This window comes from Ammospiza nelsoni, chromosome 3 (genome assembly GCF_027579445.1).
Source record: "Ammospiza nelsoni isolate bAmmNel1 chromosome 3, bAmmNel1.pri, whole genome shotgun sequence".
In the NCBI taxonomy this organism is placed as follows: domain Eukaryota; kingdom Metazoa; phylum Chordata; class Aves; order Passeriformes; family Passerellidae; genus Ammospiza; species Ammospiza nelsoni.
The window spans coordinates 18,212,085-18,231,980 of record NC_080635.1 but is presented as its reverse complement, the minus strand read 5'-3'; the positions used below and the strand labels follow the sequence as shown (position 1 = coordinate 18,231,980).

At 38.9% G+C, this 19,896-nt stretch overlaps 1 protein-coding gene across 2 annotated transcripts in view; it reads left to right on the top strand.

Annotated features, from left to right (window-relative positions):
- PCSK2 (proprotein convertase subtilisin/kexin type 2) overlaps positions 1-19,896 on the top strand; it is a 111,306-nt gene that overhangs the window by 39,201 nt on the left and 52,209 nt on the right. For both annotated transcript variants that reach the window (XM_059467937.1, XM_059467938.1), the window contains 3 exons: positions 14,602-14,715; positions 16,163-16,271; positions 18,333-18,370. In XM_059467937.1, the coding sequence (XP_059323920.1) occupies positions 14,602-14,715; positions 16,163-16,271; positions 18,333-18,370 (261 nt within the window). The remainder of the gene's footprint in view (positions 1-14,601; positions 14,716-16,162; positions 16,272-18,332; positions 18,371-19,896) is intronic.

The window sequence follows — 19,896 nt, the reverse complement described above, 5'->3', positions numbered from 1 at the left end:
AAGAAACCCCTTTCTCTCTAAGATTTTTGAAAAAAAATTTAATTCTGCAGATGTGCTTTAGAGAGAGGCTTGGCCAGCAGTCTGTGGGACAGGCTGCTGGAAAACATGGGCAAGGATGTAAAAAGCCTCTCTGCTGAAGTGGGTTTTGAGAAAACCCATTAAGAATATTCAGACCACATTTCTGTGTCTTAGTATCAAAGAGTGGTTTGGGTTGGAAGGGACCTTAAAGACTATCTAGTTCCAACCCCCTGCTGGGCAGTAACACCTTCCAGAAGACTAGGTTGCTCAAAACCCCATCCAGCCTGGCCTTGAACACTTCCAGGGATGGAGATGCCTTGTGCTGCCTGTCTCTGTGTTGTCACTGAGGAGAATTTCCTCTGTGATGAACTCAGCATATTAATGCTTGTCTCAGTTTCACAGGTTTTTTCTTTCCCTGTGGGCACTGTTATGCTTGGGCCAGCTGCATGTGTCCTCACCACTTCACTGTGTTGGCTCTCCAGCCTACAGTTTCATATGGGATGGGATCCCTTTGCCAAGTCATTCATCATCTGGTGTCTCTCTTGTCAAGAAAAGAACTGTAGGCTTTTGCTGGGGGCATATGGGTTCAATATGCTGCTCAGGCTGAGCACTGGACAGCTCAGGAGTTCAGGTGCAGAATGGTACTGTTGTGCCAATTGATGCCAATCCTCATCCCAGATTCTGGGATGAGGTGGGGAAAGGGCACTGATGTGGATATCCCTGGGCACCAGCAAGTCCTGCAACTGCACTTTGCAGGCTCCAAGGCTGTGATGCCTTATGAAGGCCGACCTAGAACACAGACTAGATGGAGCTAAAGAATAAAGTAGGTATTTATTAAAGGCCTCAGTGGATACATTTTGGGCAGCACAAGAGCCTGACCAGGGCTACACCCAAGATGAACCTAAAAATGGTCACAAAATGGATGACTGGTCACGAGGTCTCACACTTTTATGAGTTTTGGTCCATTAGCATATTGGAACTAATTTTCTATTTGCAGCTTTAGTCCATGAAGTCCCATCCTTGTTTTTCTCTCTTAAGTCCGTGTTCTTTATGCTCTTGGACCTGAAATCCAGATCAGTTGTCCTTGGTTCCCAGTTAGAGAAGGAATTGTTTTATCTACCTACTCTGTGAAGAGAGCTTAACATCCCCTAATACGAAGCCCAGACCCACACACTAAAGCAGTACAGAGTCTGAACAATATAAAAGCTTAATCTGAGGCATCAGCTGGAACTGAAAAAGAACATTTGATAGTTAAAAGATAGGATTCTGATGTACATGTCTTGACAAGGATCAAGTACAATCCTCTGAAAGTATCAAAACAAAAACTAGTTTGGATAAAGGCCAGAACAGTAGGACTGTGGCTGTTTCTTTCCTTTTTGTAAGCCAATCCCTTACTTGTCATTTCCCCCCACCTTTCCTCTTATTACAGAAAGTGTTCTCTAGAAATGATTCTGATTTGATGTGTGGCAGATGGCCTGTCCCTGGCAGGTATACTCTACTAACCCAGTGCTGTACAGCAGTGATACATAAACCTCTGCTGATTTTATTAATGTGGTTGGTGATGGGGATCCATCTGATAAACCTCTGAATCTAGGCACTGAAATAGTGCAATTGCAACCTGCACAGCTCAATCATCAGTAACTTCCTACTTGGCTGGGAAAGGCAGGGATGGGAGCAAGTTCCCATGTCTTTTCTGTCATGTGTATTATGGTAATTAAATAGCTGTGAGCAACTGCTCTGCTTTTGGTTGCATGAGCAGATGTGTGAATGTCAGCAGCAGCATAATTGCCATTTTCCCTCTGTCAAAAGACTGACTGGCTTCTGTTTTGTATCTGGCTTCTAGTTATGAAATTTCCTCAGAGAAGACATTGTGCAGCCCATGTACTATCCACTAGACAGCTCTTTAGGAAAATCAGTGGTTTGCAGTTTTTTATCTTGTTTCCGCTGCAATAGCAGCAGACCTCTGAAGATGTTACGGATGGTCAAGAAAGGCTCACTAATATATCACTGCCACTCATGTGAACATTGAAGTTTAAGTGTTACAGGTTTTAAATACTAGAATAAGCTGAGACTTCTTTGGCAGTTGTTGATGTATCACTCCAGGCAGGCAGCTTTGTAAAAAAATAGCCTTTGTTCTTTATTAAAGCTAAATGGATCTTCTGCAGTTGTCATTACCACCTGGTTGGAAAGTGTTGACAGCAGTGGGCTGTAATCCCTCCTAGCAACCTGTCAGCATGGTACAGTGAGGACCCAAATCAGGGCAGGGACCCCAGGAGCTGCTGGAGGAGGGGTGTGTGGTGTCCTGTCTGTGCAGAGGTGCTCCCTTTCATGGTAGCCAAAACAGCTCTTCTCATCTTTAAGCTGCATCATTTGATTGCAGAGCAGGAAAAGCAGGGAAAAGAAAAATTGGATTGAGCAGTGACAGTGCAGAAGAGGTTACGAAAGAGAATAATTACATTCTGCAGGGCACTCTGAGTGTTGTAGTCAGGAAAACACAATCAGAAGGCTCTTCGTGTGCTTTTTGAAACCAGTTTTGAGAAAGCCTGGATTCTGCATGGTGGAGCCAACTTTTACTTCACTGACACCTCCTGTCTCCAGGTTTGAGGACTGACAGCTAGTTTTAAATAATTATTTTAATTCAGACTTTCTTAATTTAGATCAGATTGATTTTCAGCTGAGTTCATGCACTGCATGTAGGACAGCATCGCTGACGCTAGTCTGCCTGCCTTCTCTCCCAGGGCTGTGATCCCATTTTAAGTCTGGAAGCTGCTCTTCAGCTGAGGTCCTGGTAACAATTTTCCTGCCTCTGGATCCAGTGGGGACAAGCTGCTCAGAAGGAGCAGATGAAGCTGAACTAAACCTTTATTCTAAGCTCCAGGCACAAGGGAAGTCCCATACAGGTCCTGCTATGGTAACCATGACTGAATGCTGTCATTTGATTTAGGGGTCAGCTATTTAAAAGTGTCTGGGTTTTTGACTCAGAAGTGGTTTAGAAATGGAGTACAGATGAAGAGCAAAACAAATAAAATAAAGGAGAGGGCAACAGGCAGCTCTTCAATGAGACATTAGGGAGGATTTGCTGTAACATAGAAGCAAGGGTAATGTGTGCCAGTAGTTGTGTGAGAGAAAATGCATATTACAATTTTCCAAGCCGATGGTCCAAGGTGAGTGATGAGCTATTTAGATTAAATTTGAGTGGGAAGGAAGCTCCCACTTGGAGAATGAAGTGAAAGTATGATGAGTTATAGGTAAGGTCAGATGCTGACTTTTAATTGGAGAATCACTTTGGTGACCAAGGGGTGTTTTTTCAGCATATGCTGCAGACTTAGTTTTAAGACTTCATCCTGCTAAGTATACTGCTAGGCTTGACATAGCTAATAGGAAGAGTAAGCCTAGGTTGAGATTTGCTAAAGAGTAAGCCTAGGTTGAGATTTGCTAAAGGAAGGGGCAGTGGTAGTTTCCCTAAACTACCTCCACAGGTGTATTGCAAAGCCTTTCTAATCCGTCCATATGGAATATATTGAAACAAAGTCTATAAAGCAAATTTGCATCTTTACAAAGGAAATACATGAAGTTAGAGGTGAAGCTGCTTCAAGTCGTGCTTTATGACTCCAAATGTGTCTGGGCATTAGAACAAATATTCACACATTTACAAGAAGTCTCTTCTATGTTAGGGTGAGTCAAGGGGACATTTCTACAAAAAGAATAGCTTCACCTTTTAGTTGAGTTTTCCCATAAAAACAAAATTCAGCTGATTTTTCTCCAAGTGGTATTTTCTCACAGTCCTATATATCTGAAGACTTACTTTGTGAAATAAATTGACTTAAAATCAGCAGTTAGAGTAATCTTTAGCCTATGAGCACTCCTGTTTTCTTGAGATGTATCAGATATTCATTGCTTGTGTGGAAGTAGCTACTGTACTAAGGGAACCACTAAAAAGGTGGTTATATAAAGGTGGATTGTGTAGTATATATCTCCTTATAGGACCAGTGAGTTGTGGAGTAGGAGGGAAGTCCATTGCTAGATGACTACCCTGGGGTATAAGAAATGGTCCAAAGTTACAAGTGATGACAGAGTGAATAATTAAATTAGAAGATTCAGCATCATATGAGCATCTCTCTTCTTTGCACAGACACAGCCAAAAGGTTTGCAATCTCAGATGTGATCTGGGCCTGATTTCCATTTAAACTAAAACCCTTCTTATACTGCAGAGAGGGTGCAAATATAACTTAGACCTACTCTGGTTATCACCTCAAAGATTGGTGGTCCTCTTTGTAATAAGTAAAAATCACTCTAAAAAAGACTTTTGCTGTTGAGGAAGAAGAAGAAGGCAAGTTTGGTTTTTTTCCAATCATAATGTTTTAGGAAAGTCATATCTGCAGTACTTGGCAAAGGAATATAAGATAAAGTTTCTGCAAGTTGCAGTTCTCCTAATTTTGCAGCTAGGTAGGATCTGCAGTTGATAATGACCTAAATACAAAAGGCCCAATTTTATTTTCTGCAACTGGGCATGCTGTTTATACCCACATAAGGGGTGATTACTCTGATTGATTTGGAAAGGCTGATCATTTCTTTGACCCATATAACTGGTGGGACAGCAAAGTGCAGAATTTACCCATAAGCTGCCGATGAAGTGTCCTTGTGGTTTGCAGTCTCTGCATATCTACTGGAAAGACTAATGTATAGTTATAGCCCAACTCCAGGGAATTTCTTTGTTACAGAGATCTTTGATTTTGTAACTGAAGTGACTATCATGGCTATCTTGCAAGAAGATGTGGAAGAAAATATAATTTACTTTGTATTTTTTTGTATTATGTAGAATAAGAAGAAGTTTTACATTCCTCTGGAAACTTCTTAAGATTTCAGAAATGCTCTCATGCTGGCTTGTCTAAGAAGTGGGAAAAAAATTTGAAACAGATTGCTGAGAATAGCCAGCACCTGTGATAGTGTAGATCCTGATATGTTTCTCCTGTCCAATTGAAGAGAAAGTAGAGGTATGAACCAGTTTGCTTGTTCTTGAGGCAGTGCACAGAATATCAAGATATGCAGGGCTTTTTCCACTGTCTCAGTGTTTCCACTTAATAAATTGTACCCCGGACAAAAAAAAAAAAAAAAAAACCAGCAAAGAGGGCATGATGCTATGAAAATTTGTTTTACCAAATTGGCATTTTCTATTGTAGACCATCCATACTCAGCATTGATTTTACATTGCAGCTTGACCAGCTCACTTGCATTTCAAAGTAGAAGCTGGAGGAGCTATTGATTGCTTAGCTGAACAGGTTGACTATGATCTGCAGTCTCCTTTTATGCATTGATTCCTTGTCTCTTTACTCTCCGTATCCTGAATGTCTCTGAACTGTGAGAGGGCTGCTAAATGGACAAAAATATTGATTTCCTTTCCTCTTCTTTTATTTTCAAAAGCTCCTTATTTACCAAGAGCAGAACTAATATCAGGAAAACAAAAGATTAAAAAAGGCAGAAGGATGGAAGTTTTTGTGTATTTTTTAAAAAACATATGAACTTGGTTGAAACTGGAGTCCTGTAAGTTGTGTTTTCATCAAGAAAAGTTATTTGCCTGTATGAAACCTTTGAACTCAGGCTGTTCAGCTTCATATTTTACTATTGTCTGATCGATAATTAACTTTTGGGGTGGTTTCCTGAATGGCTGTACCTCTAATATTAGGATTATCCATGATTTTTGCAGAGAAGTTAATAAGCAGTCCCAGCTATGCCAGGTTTTAATGCAGAATGAATCAGTAAGTCTTTTGTTAGAGTTTTTTGTACAGTGTTTTGTTCCTATTTTGTTCTCCCACAAATGTGACACATTGTAATACCAAGTTTAGAGGGACAGAGGAAAAATTCAGGGAACATAAGCTGGAGTCAAATAAAAATTAGGAGACATGCCGAGAGGGATCACTGGAGGGACAGCATTAGTGTCCACACATTTACATATCTGCTGATGATCTGTGTAAGCTTAAAACATGTTTGGGATGGCAAATGGGGCTGGTTACGGAAAGGGTAAAGCTAGAACTAGTCCAGAACATCAAAGTGTGATGATAAAAATACCCAGGAGGTCCTTGATATCTAGTGACATTGTTTCAACTAGTAACAAAAAAGTAAAAGCAACGTAGAAGGATGCCTAAAAATAATGAAAAAGAGCTATTTTACAGGGAGTGTTACTTCTGTAAATCAAAGCAATTCTCATGTTGTCTGTGCTCATCATTGTGAAAATAACCATTTAAAAATAAAGAGTGATACAAGTATTTTTTGGAAGGAGATGCACTTTTCCTTTAATGAAATATTTGAAATGAAGAAAAAAAAAAGGTTCTTGTGTGTGGTGGTGTTCACAGGGGTCCCAGGATGAGGGAAGAGATGAGAATCTGACTCCATGTTTCAGAAAGCTGAATTATTATTTTATGATATATATTATATTAAAACTATACTAAAAGACTAGAAGAAAGGATTTCATCAGAAGAAAAGAAAAGGAAAAGAATGATAATAAAAGCTCGTGACTCTCAGAGAGTCTGATACAGCTGGACTGTGATTGGCCATTAATTAAAAACAACCACATGAGACCAATCAAAGATGCACTTGTTGCATTCCACAGCAGCATATAATCATTGTTTACATTTTGTTCCTGAGGCCTCTCAGCTTCTCAGGAGAAAAATTCCTAATGAAAGGATTTTTCATAAAAGATGTCTGTGACACGTGTCCTTTGCTTAGATGTGGTAGGGAAATTTCTGTTGATAAACTTCCAAATTTCTAAGGATTTTTCTCTAACACAGGATTTATGCTGTAGTAGCTGCTACATCTTTGCTATAGGGTAAGTCCCTGTACAAAACACTTGCCAGGATGCAGCTGGGGAGAAACTTGGAGAAATTGTTATGAATAATCCTCCAGAAACATCTACGTTTAGCAACAGTGTCTTGTTGCTAGGTATGGAGAGATTTATGTGAGCCTTTGAAGTCATTAGTTTGCTTGAGAGGAGCAGTTCTCATTTTATTAGTAAGGATTGGATGGTCAGTGACACTCACAAGCCCTCTAATATCCCTGCTTGTGCTTTCTGGGCCACGAAACAGGCTCAAAAACTTTGAAACTGAGCAGATGGATCTAACTCTGTCACAACAAATGGCATGAATTTTCTGCATTGCTGTGTATGATGGGTTGACCCTGGTCACATGCCAGGTGTGTGCCAAAGCCTCTCACTCCTCTCCAGAGCTGGAAAGGAGAGAGAAAATATAACATAGGAAGGTTCATGTATTGAGATATGGATTGGGAGAGATCATTCGTCAAACATCATGGGCAATACAGGCTGTAGGTAGAGATATGAATTGAATTTATTACACTAACCAAATCAGAGCAGGATTATGAACCCTTAAGAACACCTTCCTCTCACCCCTCCCTCCTTCCCAGCTCTACCTCCTACTCCAGCAGTGCAGGAAGACGGTCACTGGTCAGTTTCACTGACCATAACCCCATTCCTGTGAATCACCTGTGGTTTCTTTGGTTGCTCAGGGGGGAATTGTTTCTCCATGCCACTTTAGGGGCCTTCCCACAGGAGACAGTTCTCCACAAACTTCCAGCCTGAGTCCATCTCATAAGCAGCTGCTGAAAACTGCTGCAGTGTGAGTCCATCCCATGGGCAGCAGTCCTCCCAAATCACTGCAGAGTGGGGTCACTCTTGCATGGTGTGCAGTCCCTCAAGGACAGGCTGCTCTAGCGTGGTCTCCTCTCTCCATGGGCCTCTCACTGGGTCACAGCCTCTTCTCAGGCACTCCCAGCTCCTCCACAGGCTGCAGGTGGATCTCTGCATCCCCATGGATCTCCATGGGCTGCAGGGCGTAGCTGCCTCACCATGGTCTGAACCACAGGCTGCAGAGGAATCCCCCCAGCTCTGGTGCCTGGGGTACCTCCTGCCCTGCCTTCTCCACTGACCTTGGTGTTTGCAGAGTTTTTCTTCCCATATATTCTCACCCCACTCTTCTCTGGCAATTGCAACTGCACAGTAACTTTTTTTTCTTTCTTCTTAATTGTGTTATCACAGAGGCATTACTACAGTTTCTGATTGTCCTAGGCTTGCCAGTGGCAAGTCTGTCTTTGGAGCTGCCAGGGCTTGTCTCTGCCAGACATGGTGGAAGCTTCTAGCAGCTTCTCACAGAAGCCAGCCCTGCAGCCGCACTGCTGCTAAAACCTGGCCCTTCAAACCCAGTACACTGTCTGAATAGTGTTTAGCAGCCTCTTCCTCCCTGGTTATCATTTCATTTATAGAAATGAGCTGTCCCCATCGCCATTTGAAAGTAATTCAGTTTTGCTTTGTTCATCTGACTTGCTGCAGTTCAAGTAGATCTTTTCTTTTCGCTAGTGAGGAGCTTCAGTGTTACTACTTTTACTTTGTAGTGGAGAGTCACACAAAAATGGATTACTTAGCAGCTTTAACAGAAATGTAGAATGCGAGATGGGTGATCCTCTCTGACATTGTATTTCTCTAATATATACACCTCTCATGATACAGATGGAATGGATAGTAAAATTAAACATATTTGTCTAAGAATTTAGAAATCAGAGGTGAAAATATGCACTCAGTAACTTAGTATTGGCTTTAGCCGCAAAGGGATGTCATTTATGAATAACACCCCTAAGAGCTTGTGAAATGCTGAATGGGACATGCTGTCCCATTCTCATAGCTTGCTAAAGGGTTTGTCACTGAAATTGCGGGAAAAACAAAAACCGTCTAACAACATTTTAAATGTTAGAGAGTCAAGGTGTTACTTTATTATTTGGCCAAGATATATCACAGAAATCATCCATGTATAGCCTGATTCTGCAGAGAGAATCATTCCATGACACATGACAAATACTAGATTTTTCAGATTTTTTTATACAGTCAAAACTCATAGAAACAAATTGGGTCAGTGTTCATTGGTCTAAAGTTGTGTAGTTTTTAGTACTTGGTGTCCTATTGTTTCTATGTTTCTTTGCTTCTGATGTTAAGTACATCTTCATTATTTGATTTTCATACCAGTCTTTTCTGGAGATGTCTCCAACTCTGGCAGAGGTAGAGTCTGGGGTAGATGTTCATATATGGCCACTGGTGGCTCTTTCTCTTTTGGGCTATTCCCAGTCTGTTGAGATGTTAAATTTATCAGACCTTATCTAGAGTCACAATGCCTTGGAAAGAAACTTAAAATTATTTTTCCCCAGGGAAAGGCAAACAAAATCCCTTGACTAAAGTTATACAAAAATTTTTAAACTGGTATATTTTCCAACAGGTTGGATGTGCTGATCACTGTCTCAATGGAACTTTTCTGCTTCTCTCTTTTGTTGCCTCCATGTTTCTTTGGATATGAGAAATTAATGCTGCCAACAGTCAGTACAGCGTTCCACTATCTGAAGGTGGTTTGTTTGGTGATGCCTTTGTGCATCTGGACACACTGTCCCAAACCACCTTCAAGGGATGTTGATCTCTAGTACAGTTTATAGGGCCTGACTCCAGCCACCAGCCTGACTTCTTGAAAAAATACAGGCTATTGGTTTCTCTACTTCACCTTCAGGAACAGACCTGTATTAACCCTGAGGCTTTAGAGAAAAAGGAACCATTACTTCCTTTGATTCATCAACTCACTGGTATGTGCTTGTTGGTTTTTAAATCCCTCAACATGCCTATTTGATGTCATCAGTTGGGACCACCTTCTTCCTCTGGAATTTGATTCAAATTCTCCTGTTTTGAAGTTCTTGGTGTTAGAGGTTCAAGCTGTAGGTACTGTTCCACTTTTGTACACCCACTGGTATGAATGATTTAGCAAATCTGTCATTTATGCTCAATATAACAGAGTCATTTAACTGCAGGATCTCATTGGTGCAATTAACCCTGTTCCTTTAAAATGGGAGCTGATTGTCTTGGCATTCATGGGAGCGGAGAGCATAGTACAGTGGTGCAGTTCCTTGCCCTTCCAGAGCAGTACTGCAGTCAATTGATTATTTTGTGAATTGGTTTTGCATGCAGTATCCTGCTGGTTTATCATCATCCAAGTGACTGTATGCACCATGCAGAAGTATAATGAAAATCAATACTAGAAACCTTTTTTCCCTTGTAAATAAAGCCATCCATGGGCTACCTTTGATACATGAACTTCATTCTGGTTACAACACAGCTAATAAATTTTTCATAATTTAATTTTATGCTAATAAAGTAGATGCTCAAGTTCTGATCTGTACTTAAACTTGTATCGTAATGAAAAAGGAAGAAATTACTTAGGAATGAAATAAACAAAAGGCTGTTATTGTGGATAAATAAACCTAATTTTGAGATGGTAAAATTTATGCTATATTTGTAAGAAAATCTTTTTGTTTCACTAGGTTCTAATAAATATCATACTTCACAGGCTTGAATCATTTAGTGACTGTTATCAAAAGCCTGAGTCCTATAAATGCTGCTTTATCTGCTTCAGTTAGAGAAATAAGGATTTAAAAGCTGGTTTGAGGTTGCATTGTGCGTGGGAATGAGGGCTGGGTTCCAAGTCTGAATGTCACACAAGCCAATGGGATTGTGCATGTTACAAGATGAGAATGTTTTCCAGTACTTTTCTACTGTTACACATGTAGACGTGTTCTTTCGTGCATGTGTTTATGAAACCTTGGTATGGTACTTAATGCCTTTGTATTACTGGGGACGCCTACTCTTCTTTCAGAAGTAGAATCAGATGCAGTCCCTCTCCTGATCTAAACTACATATGAAAGCAGAAATTTCCTTCTTGGAAAAAAAAAGTGCATTTTTATAACACAGGTGCCCAGTTAGCAAGAAGACAAAGATTTTACTGAGTCAGCTGTGTGCAGCCCTAAATGGGCAGTTTTCAACACAGATCACTGGATTTGCATGATCATTTTCCAAATCTGTTTTTTAGGGATCTTTTTTTCTGTAATATATGGATGTTACCTGTTCTTGGGCTCATTGCTTTCTAAACATATCTTTGTAAGGAAAAAGGCTAATTCTTACCTTGTGGTGGTTAAGAACATGCTGCGAGGCAGCTGATTAAGGCAATTTGTAGCTCATGGAAAAAGCTACCAAGACCTTTTCCAAAAATTTCAACTCTTTTTTTTTTTTTTGTTCCACAAAAATGCCTCATCTTTTCCAGTTTTAATTGTATTACTTACTGTTATTTGCAAATATGAGGAAACCCCCTTTGTTTTTGTGGTGAAAAGGAGGTTCCAGAATTTCTGAGAGTGTTCTGTCTGTGGATGGTGGCATCCTGTTGCCCCTTCTCCAAGTGAAACATTTAGAAAACAGCCTGCAGAGTGGTTTCAGTTCAGTGAAAATTATGCCTCTTTGAGGGGTGTATTTCCCTTGTCTCAGAAAATTATAATGTTATACAAAAAATACACCATGTTGTATTGAGAAGATGGAACAAATCAGACAAAAAAGATGATACTGAAGAGGGAAAACAGCCTGTGCCATTTCTGCAAATTGCTCTCTCTCTTCCTCTCCATTGTCTTAAAAGACAAGCCAGGGCTCCCCAGCATTGCTTTTTAATTGGTAGGAATCCTTTTGTACTTAATCCTAATTCAGTGCCTTAATGCAGGCAGGTCCTGCAGAGCCAGCAAGCTTACATGGGAGCACAAACGACTGAAATCTTTTTCTCTGGCATCCCTCTGCATGAGGCTTGTCTTCTGTTCCTAATTATGTTCTCTGGTGACAGCTTGGGGTTTGCAGTGGCAAGCAGAGAGGCAGGGGAGAGGCTGGGAGCGGGGAGGCAGAGCGACACGTGTTGCTCTGTCTCCATAGCATCACTGAGCTTTGTCTTAGAGCTGTCAAACACTGTGCTTATAGCTTTCTTTACTGTGTACAGTGACCTGGTGCCATGAAGTACACCTTGTATGGGTCCTGCTTAGTCACTGTCCTCTTACCAGGTTATTTCATATTAGATTTTTTCTTTACTTTCAATCCATTCCACTTTTAATGAACCTGCACAAGTATTGGGAGCACACATATAAGTGAAAGAACTGATTCAGTATATTACCACTTGATGCTGTGATAAATAGGGATGATTCATGGTGATAAAAATTGAAACAGTAATCAATATTGATACAGTAATTAATATTTGGGAATAATAAAATAGTTAAAAGTTGTAATGCCAAAGAAGAGAGGGAGAGGAGGGGCTCCATCTCCCACCTTCCCAGCAGATGTTCTCGAGGACCACAGGAATGAAGCCGAAGGTGCAGTTGCTAAAAATGAGCAAAAACAGGGTTGGGTCCCAGAAAATGCTAATTATAAGGGATTTATTGCCTTGATCTGTAGATGTAGTGATACGTTAGTCTTGGCTTACATTGTACTGGCTTGGTGCGCATGTGTAATCCAAAGGTGAATTAAAGGACACAGATGAAGACTGCGAAATGAAGATCAGGTGACCCCCAAAGACTGGTGCGACCACCAAACTGAGTGGTGGCATATGCGCGGTAAAGGTGGTAATGAGGGTGGAGATAGAGATATGACGAACCGAAAATGGGAGGAGATGGTATTTACACATGGCATAAAAGGGGGAATCTTTACTTGGCAAGCTTGTACGTGATGTGGCAAGGGTCCCAGAACCCTGCCCTCCGTACCCCGCGGTTATCTTTTGCTTATGCACTATTATTGGAACCAAATTATCCCTTATTTTAATCAAATTGTATTGTATCCAATTTTATATTTTTTATTTTAACTATTAAATTAAAATTGCTACTACTGTTATTATTGTTTGGGTTTTTTTTATGATGGGATAATTGGGCAAACATAACAATGCCTTTAGTTAAGGAGGTAAAATTCATACAAGTATGTTGGTAGAAACCTTTGACACTGCCTTTTCACTAGGGCCATGCTGTGCCCTATCCTACTCTCTGTGAATTAGTATTAGGTTTCCGGGGTTATAGTGAAACAATTGAGATGTGAGGAAAATAGCTTTTAGCCCCCATCAGTTAGATTCCAGTTTCACCTCTGTCACAGACACCTCACTGAGCACTGTCTCTTATGCTCATGCTTTAATTGACTGAGACAGAAAGATGCCTCCAAGAATGATTCAACTGTCCTAAGATCTGATTGAACCTTTGGATGAATTTCTCCTGTGTTGATTTTGACTGACACTATATATATAAGGTTGCTATGACACAGTAGTGTAACTCATATGTATGTATTTTTAATCTGAAATGCCCAAAGTCACACATGTAAAAGTTGTTCTCTGAGTTATTAGATTTGCTAGGGGGTCTTACTGACTTCTTGTATTTAATGATTTTAATGGTTTTAATAATTTTTCATTTTAATTCCTCTTAGATCAGATTTTTTTTTTCTCTCTCTCTCTTTTTTCTTTTTTTTTTCTTTTTTTTTCCGATTAAATGTTAGTACTCTTCATGCTGTCTTGTTGTCAGGTGTTAAGCTAAAGAGTGCAAAATAAGTATGCCAAAGTTGACAGCACCTTTTGCAAGGTCTGTGAATATGTTACTAATATTACAACTCCAGTTACAGCCACTGAGTGGTTTCCTTTAGGAAGGCTCTTTTACTTGGGTACAAATAAGATGGTTATGGTCTGACATTTGAAGTTCCTGCCTCCAAAGATATTTGCATGTTTAACTTTTCTTATTTTCAACAGTGCTTCCTTAAATGTCTTGTGGATTTGTGGTGCATAAAGAAAAGGACTTCTGAAAATCTGTGATGACTTGTGTTTTATAACCTGTGTTTTCATATCCTATACTTCAGCCACTGTGGTCAGTTTAGTGGCTTTTTTGCCATATAGTTTTCCTTACCAGCATATTTATTTGTCACTTGTTTAGTGCAAGGATAATCCTTGAAAGTAGATCATTTTACAAGACATTTTTGAGAGCCTCAGAAGTATGATGAAAGCTCACAAGACCAGATTTTTTTCTCCCAGAAAATTTCTTTGGCAGTGTCCAGTCCTGCTATAAAAAGGCAAGCCGGGGGTTTCTTTTTGATAGATTTATTGGATGAAAATAAAATGACGAGGCTGCCAGCACATGTACAGCCTCTATAGGAGTCCTTCACCTCCTGTATAATGTTGTGGCATAAATAATCAGATTGTTCCTCCCTATCAACCAGGAAAGGTTATCTAATGATCTTAAAATGCCCTGGAGAAAAATCTGGAAAAGTAGAAGTGTGGTTGAGACCTGCTTCCTCACTCTGACAAATGTCTACAGCTTGGAGCTGTGACATATTTGGAATTTGTTAAATAATTTTAGCTTCTATTTTGGTGGCAATGGAAAATACAACTGTGACAAGAGGACTCATGATAATAATGATGCCTGGAGAGGGGCTCACTCTTATGCTGATTGGTTGGTGTCTAAAACATGTTCAAGCTGAGTTTTTCTCCAGATAGGTCACTCTGTGGGAGTCTCTTCCCCTCACAGCTGTTGCAGTAGTCCTGGAGCATTCTACCTCTTTGTAAATTCTGACTGGAATCAGTCCCTGGTTTAGAAGTTGCAAATGAATGACACAAATAGTGTGTTTTCATAACCCTTATCACTCATGAAAACAAGTCAGAAATAAGCTTTTTACATGTGTCAAGAATGCTGGGGTAAAGATGTAAAAATTAACCCTTCCAGGTGAGGAAAGCTGTGCAACAGGAGGGATTCATCCGAAGGAAGCGAGGATATAGAGACATCAATGACATTGACATCAACATGAATGATCCTTTATTTACAAAGCAGTGGTACCTGGTAAGTTCTGAGAGAAAATCACAGTAATCATAACAAAATAATCACAGTAATCATAACTAAATCATTCAAGTCGTTCTATGCAGTTGCATTGTTTTCCAACAGTTCTTTCCAAATGCAGGACTTGGGAATGGATCCAAGGCTCTGCTGTGTTGGTTTTAATTGTACTCCTTTTATATTGGGAAGATCCAGCACATTTCAAGAGATAAACTTCTTTTCAGTCAGTGGAAAGATCCTTAGAAGGCTTGAAAGAGAACTGTATTGATGTCCTGTGGGCATTGCTGGTGTGCTGATGTGACCCCTAGAACTGCATATGAATCATGTCTTTGAGTTGTTGCTAGGTAAAATATTGTTATGGAATTATAACAAAAAATTAAAATGTATTTGCTAGCAAAAGTTAAAGCTTTTATTTTCTTATGTAAATTTGAATATAATTTGGCAAAAAAAGAAGAGCTGAAAATGGGTGAATTTTGGCTTAAGCTAATATCAAAGGAAATTTGTATTTTGCTTAATTGTTTCAGGTTATTTTGTGTCAGTTTTTTTAGAGTGAGAAGTCTTTAGTCATGAAAGAAAAGTTCTATTTTTACTTGGAATTGAAATGATTTTTTAATTTAAAAAGTTGACAAAGTAATTCTGGTCAGTTTTATTGTTGCAACATATTTATGATTAAATACTCAGTAAATACAGTACTGCCTTGTTAACTTAAGAAGTGTATTTTTGCTTAAGAGTAATGTTTCTTCCTCTTAATCCATTTCTTATGTTTCATTAATCCACCCAATATGGCTGCAGGTTTTTTTTTCTTCCTGAGGCAAAATTTTCAAATGAATTGGAGGCACATTAGCATGGATGGGATTTTATCCTTGATGAGTCGATAAACTGAAGTGAGGATTAAATCACTTATCTTCTGGTAGTTAATCAAAATGTTGCAGTGATAAAAATAACAAAAATTTAGGAAGCTATACAGTAGATCCCTGCTTTCAAGAAAAAGTATGTCCTGCTCATAAAAAAGTCCTCTGTAAAATCAGTTGTTCTAACTTTTTTCTTAGATTGATCCACTTACTGACATGTTAAATGGAAAACTCGTTTTTGGGGTCCAAAAGATTCTGTGTTTAACCAAATCTTATAAACCACAAAAAATTGAATTTTGCCAGTGTTGGATTTTGTCAGGTAATTCTTGTTGTTGGGGGGTTTTTTGTTTGTTTTTTTGTTTGGTTTGGGTTTTTTTTGTTTTGTTTTGTTTTGTTGTTGTTTTTTTTGTTTGCTTGGTTGTTTTTTTTTACAGCTGCATTATTGCAGTAGATATCATTATGGACAGATGCATACTCCAAAAACATATGGAATATGTTTTCTGTACCAAAGATGCATGCAAAGGCATAAAGGAAGAACCAGTGACTGTGGAAATATGTCAGTCAAGTAAAAAAAGCTTTTTTTTTTTTCACTGATATATTAGATTAACACTGGTCAAGCAGATGGGACTCCTGGACTTGACCTTAATGTAGCTGAAGCATGGGAGCTGGGATACACAGGGAAGGGAGTAACCATAGGAATTATGGATGATGGTAAGTGAAGACTGAGTACTAATTTAATCCTTTAGGTAGACTTTTTTCATTTAATTGAAGTTAAAAAAAAAAAGATTAAAAAGTAATAATCAATTACTTGTAGTGGTGAGACTTCCAGCCTCTGTAAATACTTAGAGATCTTCAGGGAAAATATGATACAAAGATAGGGGTACTGAGGAATGGATATCCAAGCATTAGAAATAGTTTGCAATTATCATTCAGATATATTCCAGGTCACGCTGTAATAACTATTAAACCTAAGGAGAAACTCCCCTTGATTTCTGTAGGCACTGACTGGAGGAAGAAATTGCTGTACAAAAAATACCAAAGAAAATGTTTTTTGGATTACATTATTTTCAGTCATCGTTGATAGCGGAAATAATTAAACACTTTCATACTGAATATCAGTGAAGATCTGCATATTAGATATATTGCTAGTTTCAGACTAAGTTCAGGAAAGATGAAGATAAAAGGTACAGTTGAAGTTACAGCTCTTCTACTTATGGTTTCTTGCTGAAGTAAAGGAATTCCATGCAGTCTCTCAACACTCTTTGGAATAAACTTTGAATGTTTTCCTTTAATGGGGCTGAATAAAATTAAAAATAAATAAAATGTCTGTATCAACATATGTTTTCTAGAGTCAGCTGAGATCTGTCCTTACTTATTTCTGTTCCTCACTTGCTTACTCCTGTGGCAAGGTTTTTGTGGAAGTAAGAAAGTAGACTCAGACATCTGGATATTAGGAAGAAATTCTTTGCTATGAGGGTGGTGAGGTACTGTAACAGGATGCCAGGGAGGTTGTAGGGGTGTTCAGGGCCAGGCTGGATTAAGTCTTGAGCAACTTGATTTATGTATTGGTGAAAGATCAATCTCATCCAAGAGATGACCTCTTGTGTCATGATTTCACTGATCTCACAGAGGCGGGACCTGGCTTTCAGATTAGCAAGTCATGACTGTCATGGGAATGATGGCAAACTATTTGAACTTTGGGTCAATAAAACTGATGGTCCATCAGATACAACTTTCACAGAAGGGAGTAATTTGCCTTATAATTTGTTTCTAGGAACTCTAAAAAAGATGGCCTGGATAACAGGATTCTTCATAGAGATTTTTATTGTCCGTCTGCCATTTGGATCAGTAACAAGGGTCTCTTAAGGCAAATCTAATGCTAAGGACCTTACAGAATGAGAAGTAATCTTTCCATCAGAAAAACTGTGATGATGTGGCATTCTCCTTGCAAATGAAATAGATCATGTAATGGGGAAGTGATTAGAAAAACAGTATTGAGTGGTGCTGATGAAAATGTAGCATGAGATTGGTGGCTTTTGCTTTATATGTTTTAACTGGCTTTGTAATAGGTCATTGTATCCCAGCTCTGAGTGTAGATCTGCCACCTTTGTTACACCATCCACTGGGATTTATACATTTGCCATGTATAGAAATATGCCATGCAATAGAATGAGTTTTCTATTATTCTATTGCCATTCTATCATTCTATTGCAATAGAATGAGTATTACACACTTAGAATCTTTAGCACGCTACCAAAATGTGGAGCCTATACACAGATATTTGCTAAAATTATTTAATCCAATATTTATCCTTTCATGCATATAATCTGAAATGTTTGCCTTAGTGATCACGCCAAGTCTACTCTAGGTAATTTTCTACTTAATTTACATTGGTTAAAAATACTCATTTTTCTATCCTGTACTGATCCAGTGCTTACTAATCTTGTTAGTTTGGTATGTCTTGAGATGACAAAACTCATACAAAGATAAATTGTGATTTAAACCTTATAAATAAATAAAATCTAGTCTACAAAACAGTAAAGTTTGTCATTCAGCTCACTTTTTCAAATGGCATCTGGATTTTGACATAAATTATTGAGAAGTCCACATTTAAAAACTGGAATCTCACTTCAATCAGTTGCATTATTCACCATGATTATTTTCCTATGGTTGTAAAGGAATCTTATTCTATGATCATTATATATGATCATTGGAAAATCTTTTTTTAATCTCTTAACCTTTGGTTTCTGTTCTGTCATTGTCTTGTTGCAGGAATTGATTATCTGCATCCAGATCTTGCATCAAACTACGTAAGTTCATGCTCATGTTTTCTGTAAGATGTGGATTTTCTTATTACTATAGTCTCTGCTACAAAATTTTAAATAGGGAGTAGAACAGCACTACAGCTGAACTCCTGATCTTAGTGATCATACATTTCCCATTGAAAGAAGCGGACCAAAAATGGGGCTACCTATGCAAGGAGTGGAAATGTGACAAGGCTCTTTGTGGAGAAATGACAGTCTTGTGTCACATTAAATAAGCTGCAGCTTGCAATATTTGATTTAGGACAGAAATGAGTAACCTGTGAATTAGAGTTCTCTAAGTCCTGCTATTAAGATGCAGAATGCCCCTATCACTTGGAGAGCCATGGCGTTGTGGGCTGTGGCAAGGCATGTATTAGCCTTTGAAACCTCCAGGAGCAGTTTAATTCCTTTATACCAGGTGTTTTGATCCAGTGCTTCAGAGCATGTGCAGGGCAGATTGTGTATTCTCAGCACATGCTATGCAAATTAATTGTTCCTCAAATCTACCTCAGAATTCAGACCTTTGGACTAGAGTGTTCCTGCATTTCTTAACTCTTTGTCTCCCTCCAACACTCCATTGGTACTAGCATTCCTATCTTCAGGTCCCTTCCTGAGGGAAGGCCAGGCTGCTTCATCTGCACAATGTGGTTTAGTTTGCAATTCCAATTAAGTGAAAAGAGGAACAAGGTGAGATGGAAATTTTGGAAAAAAATGTCAGCCACTTGGATAGAACAGCTCCAAAATGAGGAAGAAATAAGTTATTTTTACATACGGGCAGTTTGGAACATAGTAACACACAGAGGATGAAAATCTATTTGTGTTGCAAGTAGCAAAGCACATTTGGTAGATAATAAGTGGATATAGAATGCTTTGGAGAAGGCATTTGGGAAACAGCTGACCACAGAATGCAGATTAGCCAGTTTCACTCCTTATGAACTGGCTTTAATACCAGCTAATTAAACCCTGTGCTCTGACTGCAGAATTCTCTCCCAAGAGAAGTAACTCAGTAGGATGTTCCCATAAATTGATAGAAATAAATAATTTCTTAAAAAGCAGGCTTTGTTTTTTCAGAAATTGTGCTCTGTGTGTGTTCTAGTGTGTGATGTGGGCAAAGCACATGCTCTACATTCACTTTTCAGCAGCAAATGTAGACAAAGTATGTGGGGGTATTCTGTTTCTAAAAATCATGTTTCAAATACACAAGCAAAAAGTCTGCACAATATACCTGATAGAAGAGTTCTGTTGTAAACAGTGAAATTAGGATCATGCCCACAAACAAAAACTAGATTCTGCCGTAATACAGTGCTTTCTCTTTAAATTCCAAAGTATTTTGTGTTTAATGATAAATATAGCCCAAAATATTTTGTGTTTAATTATAAATATTTGTCAGGTTTAGCAGAAATATATTGGTTTTAGAGTGGCAATAGTGAATATTGTGGAAATTAGTGGAAAATGACACAGAGAAGGGCAGTGCGCAGACATGATGGTGGAAATCCTGAAGTACTGGAGCTGGAGAGAAATCTGAGTGTTAA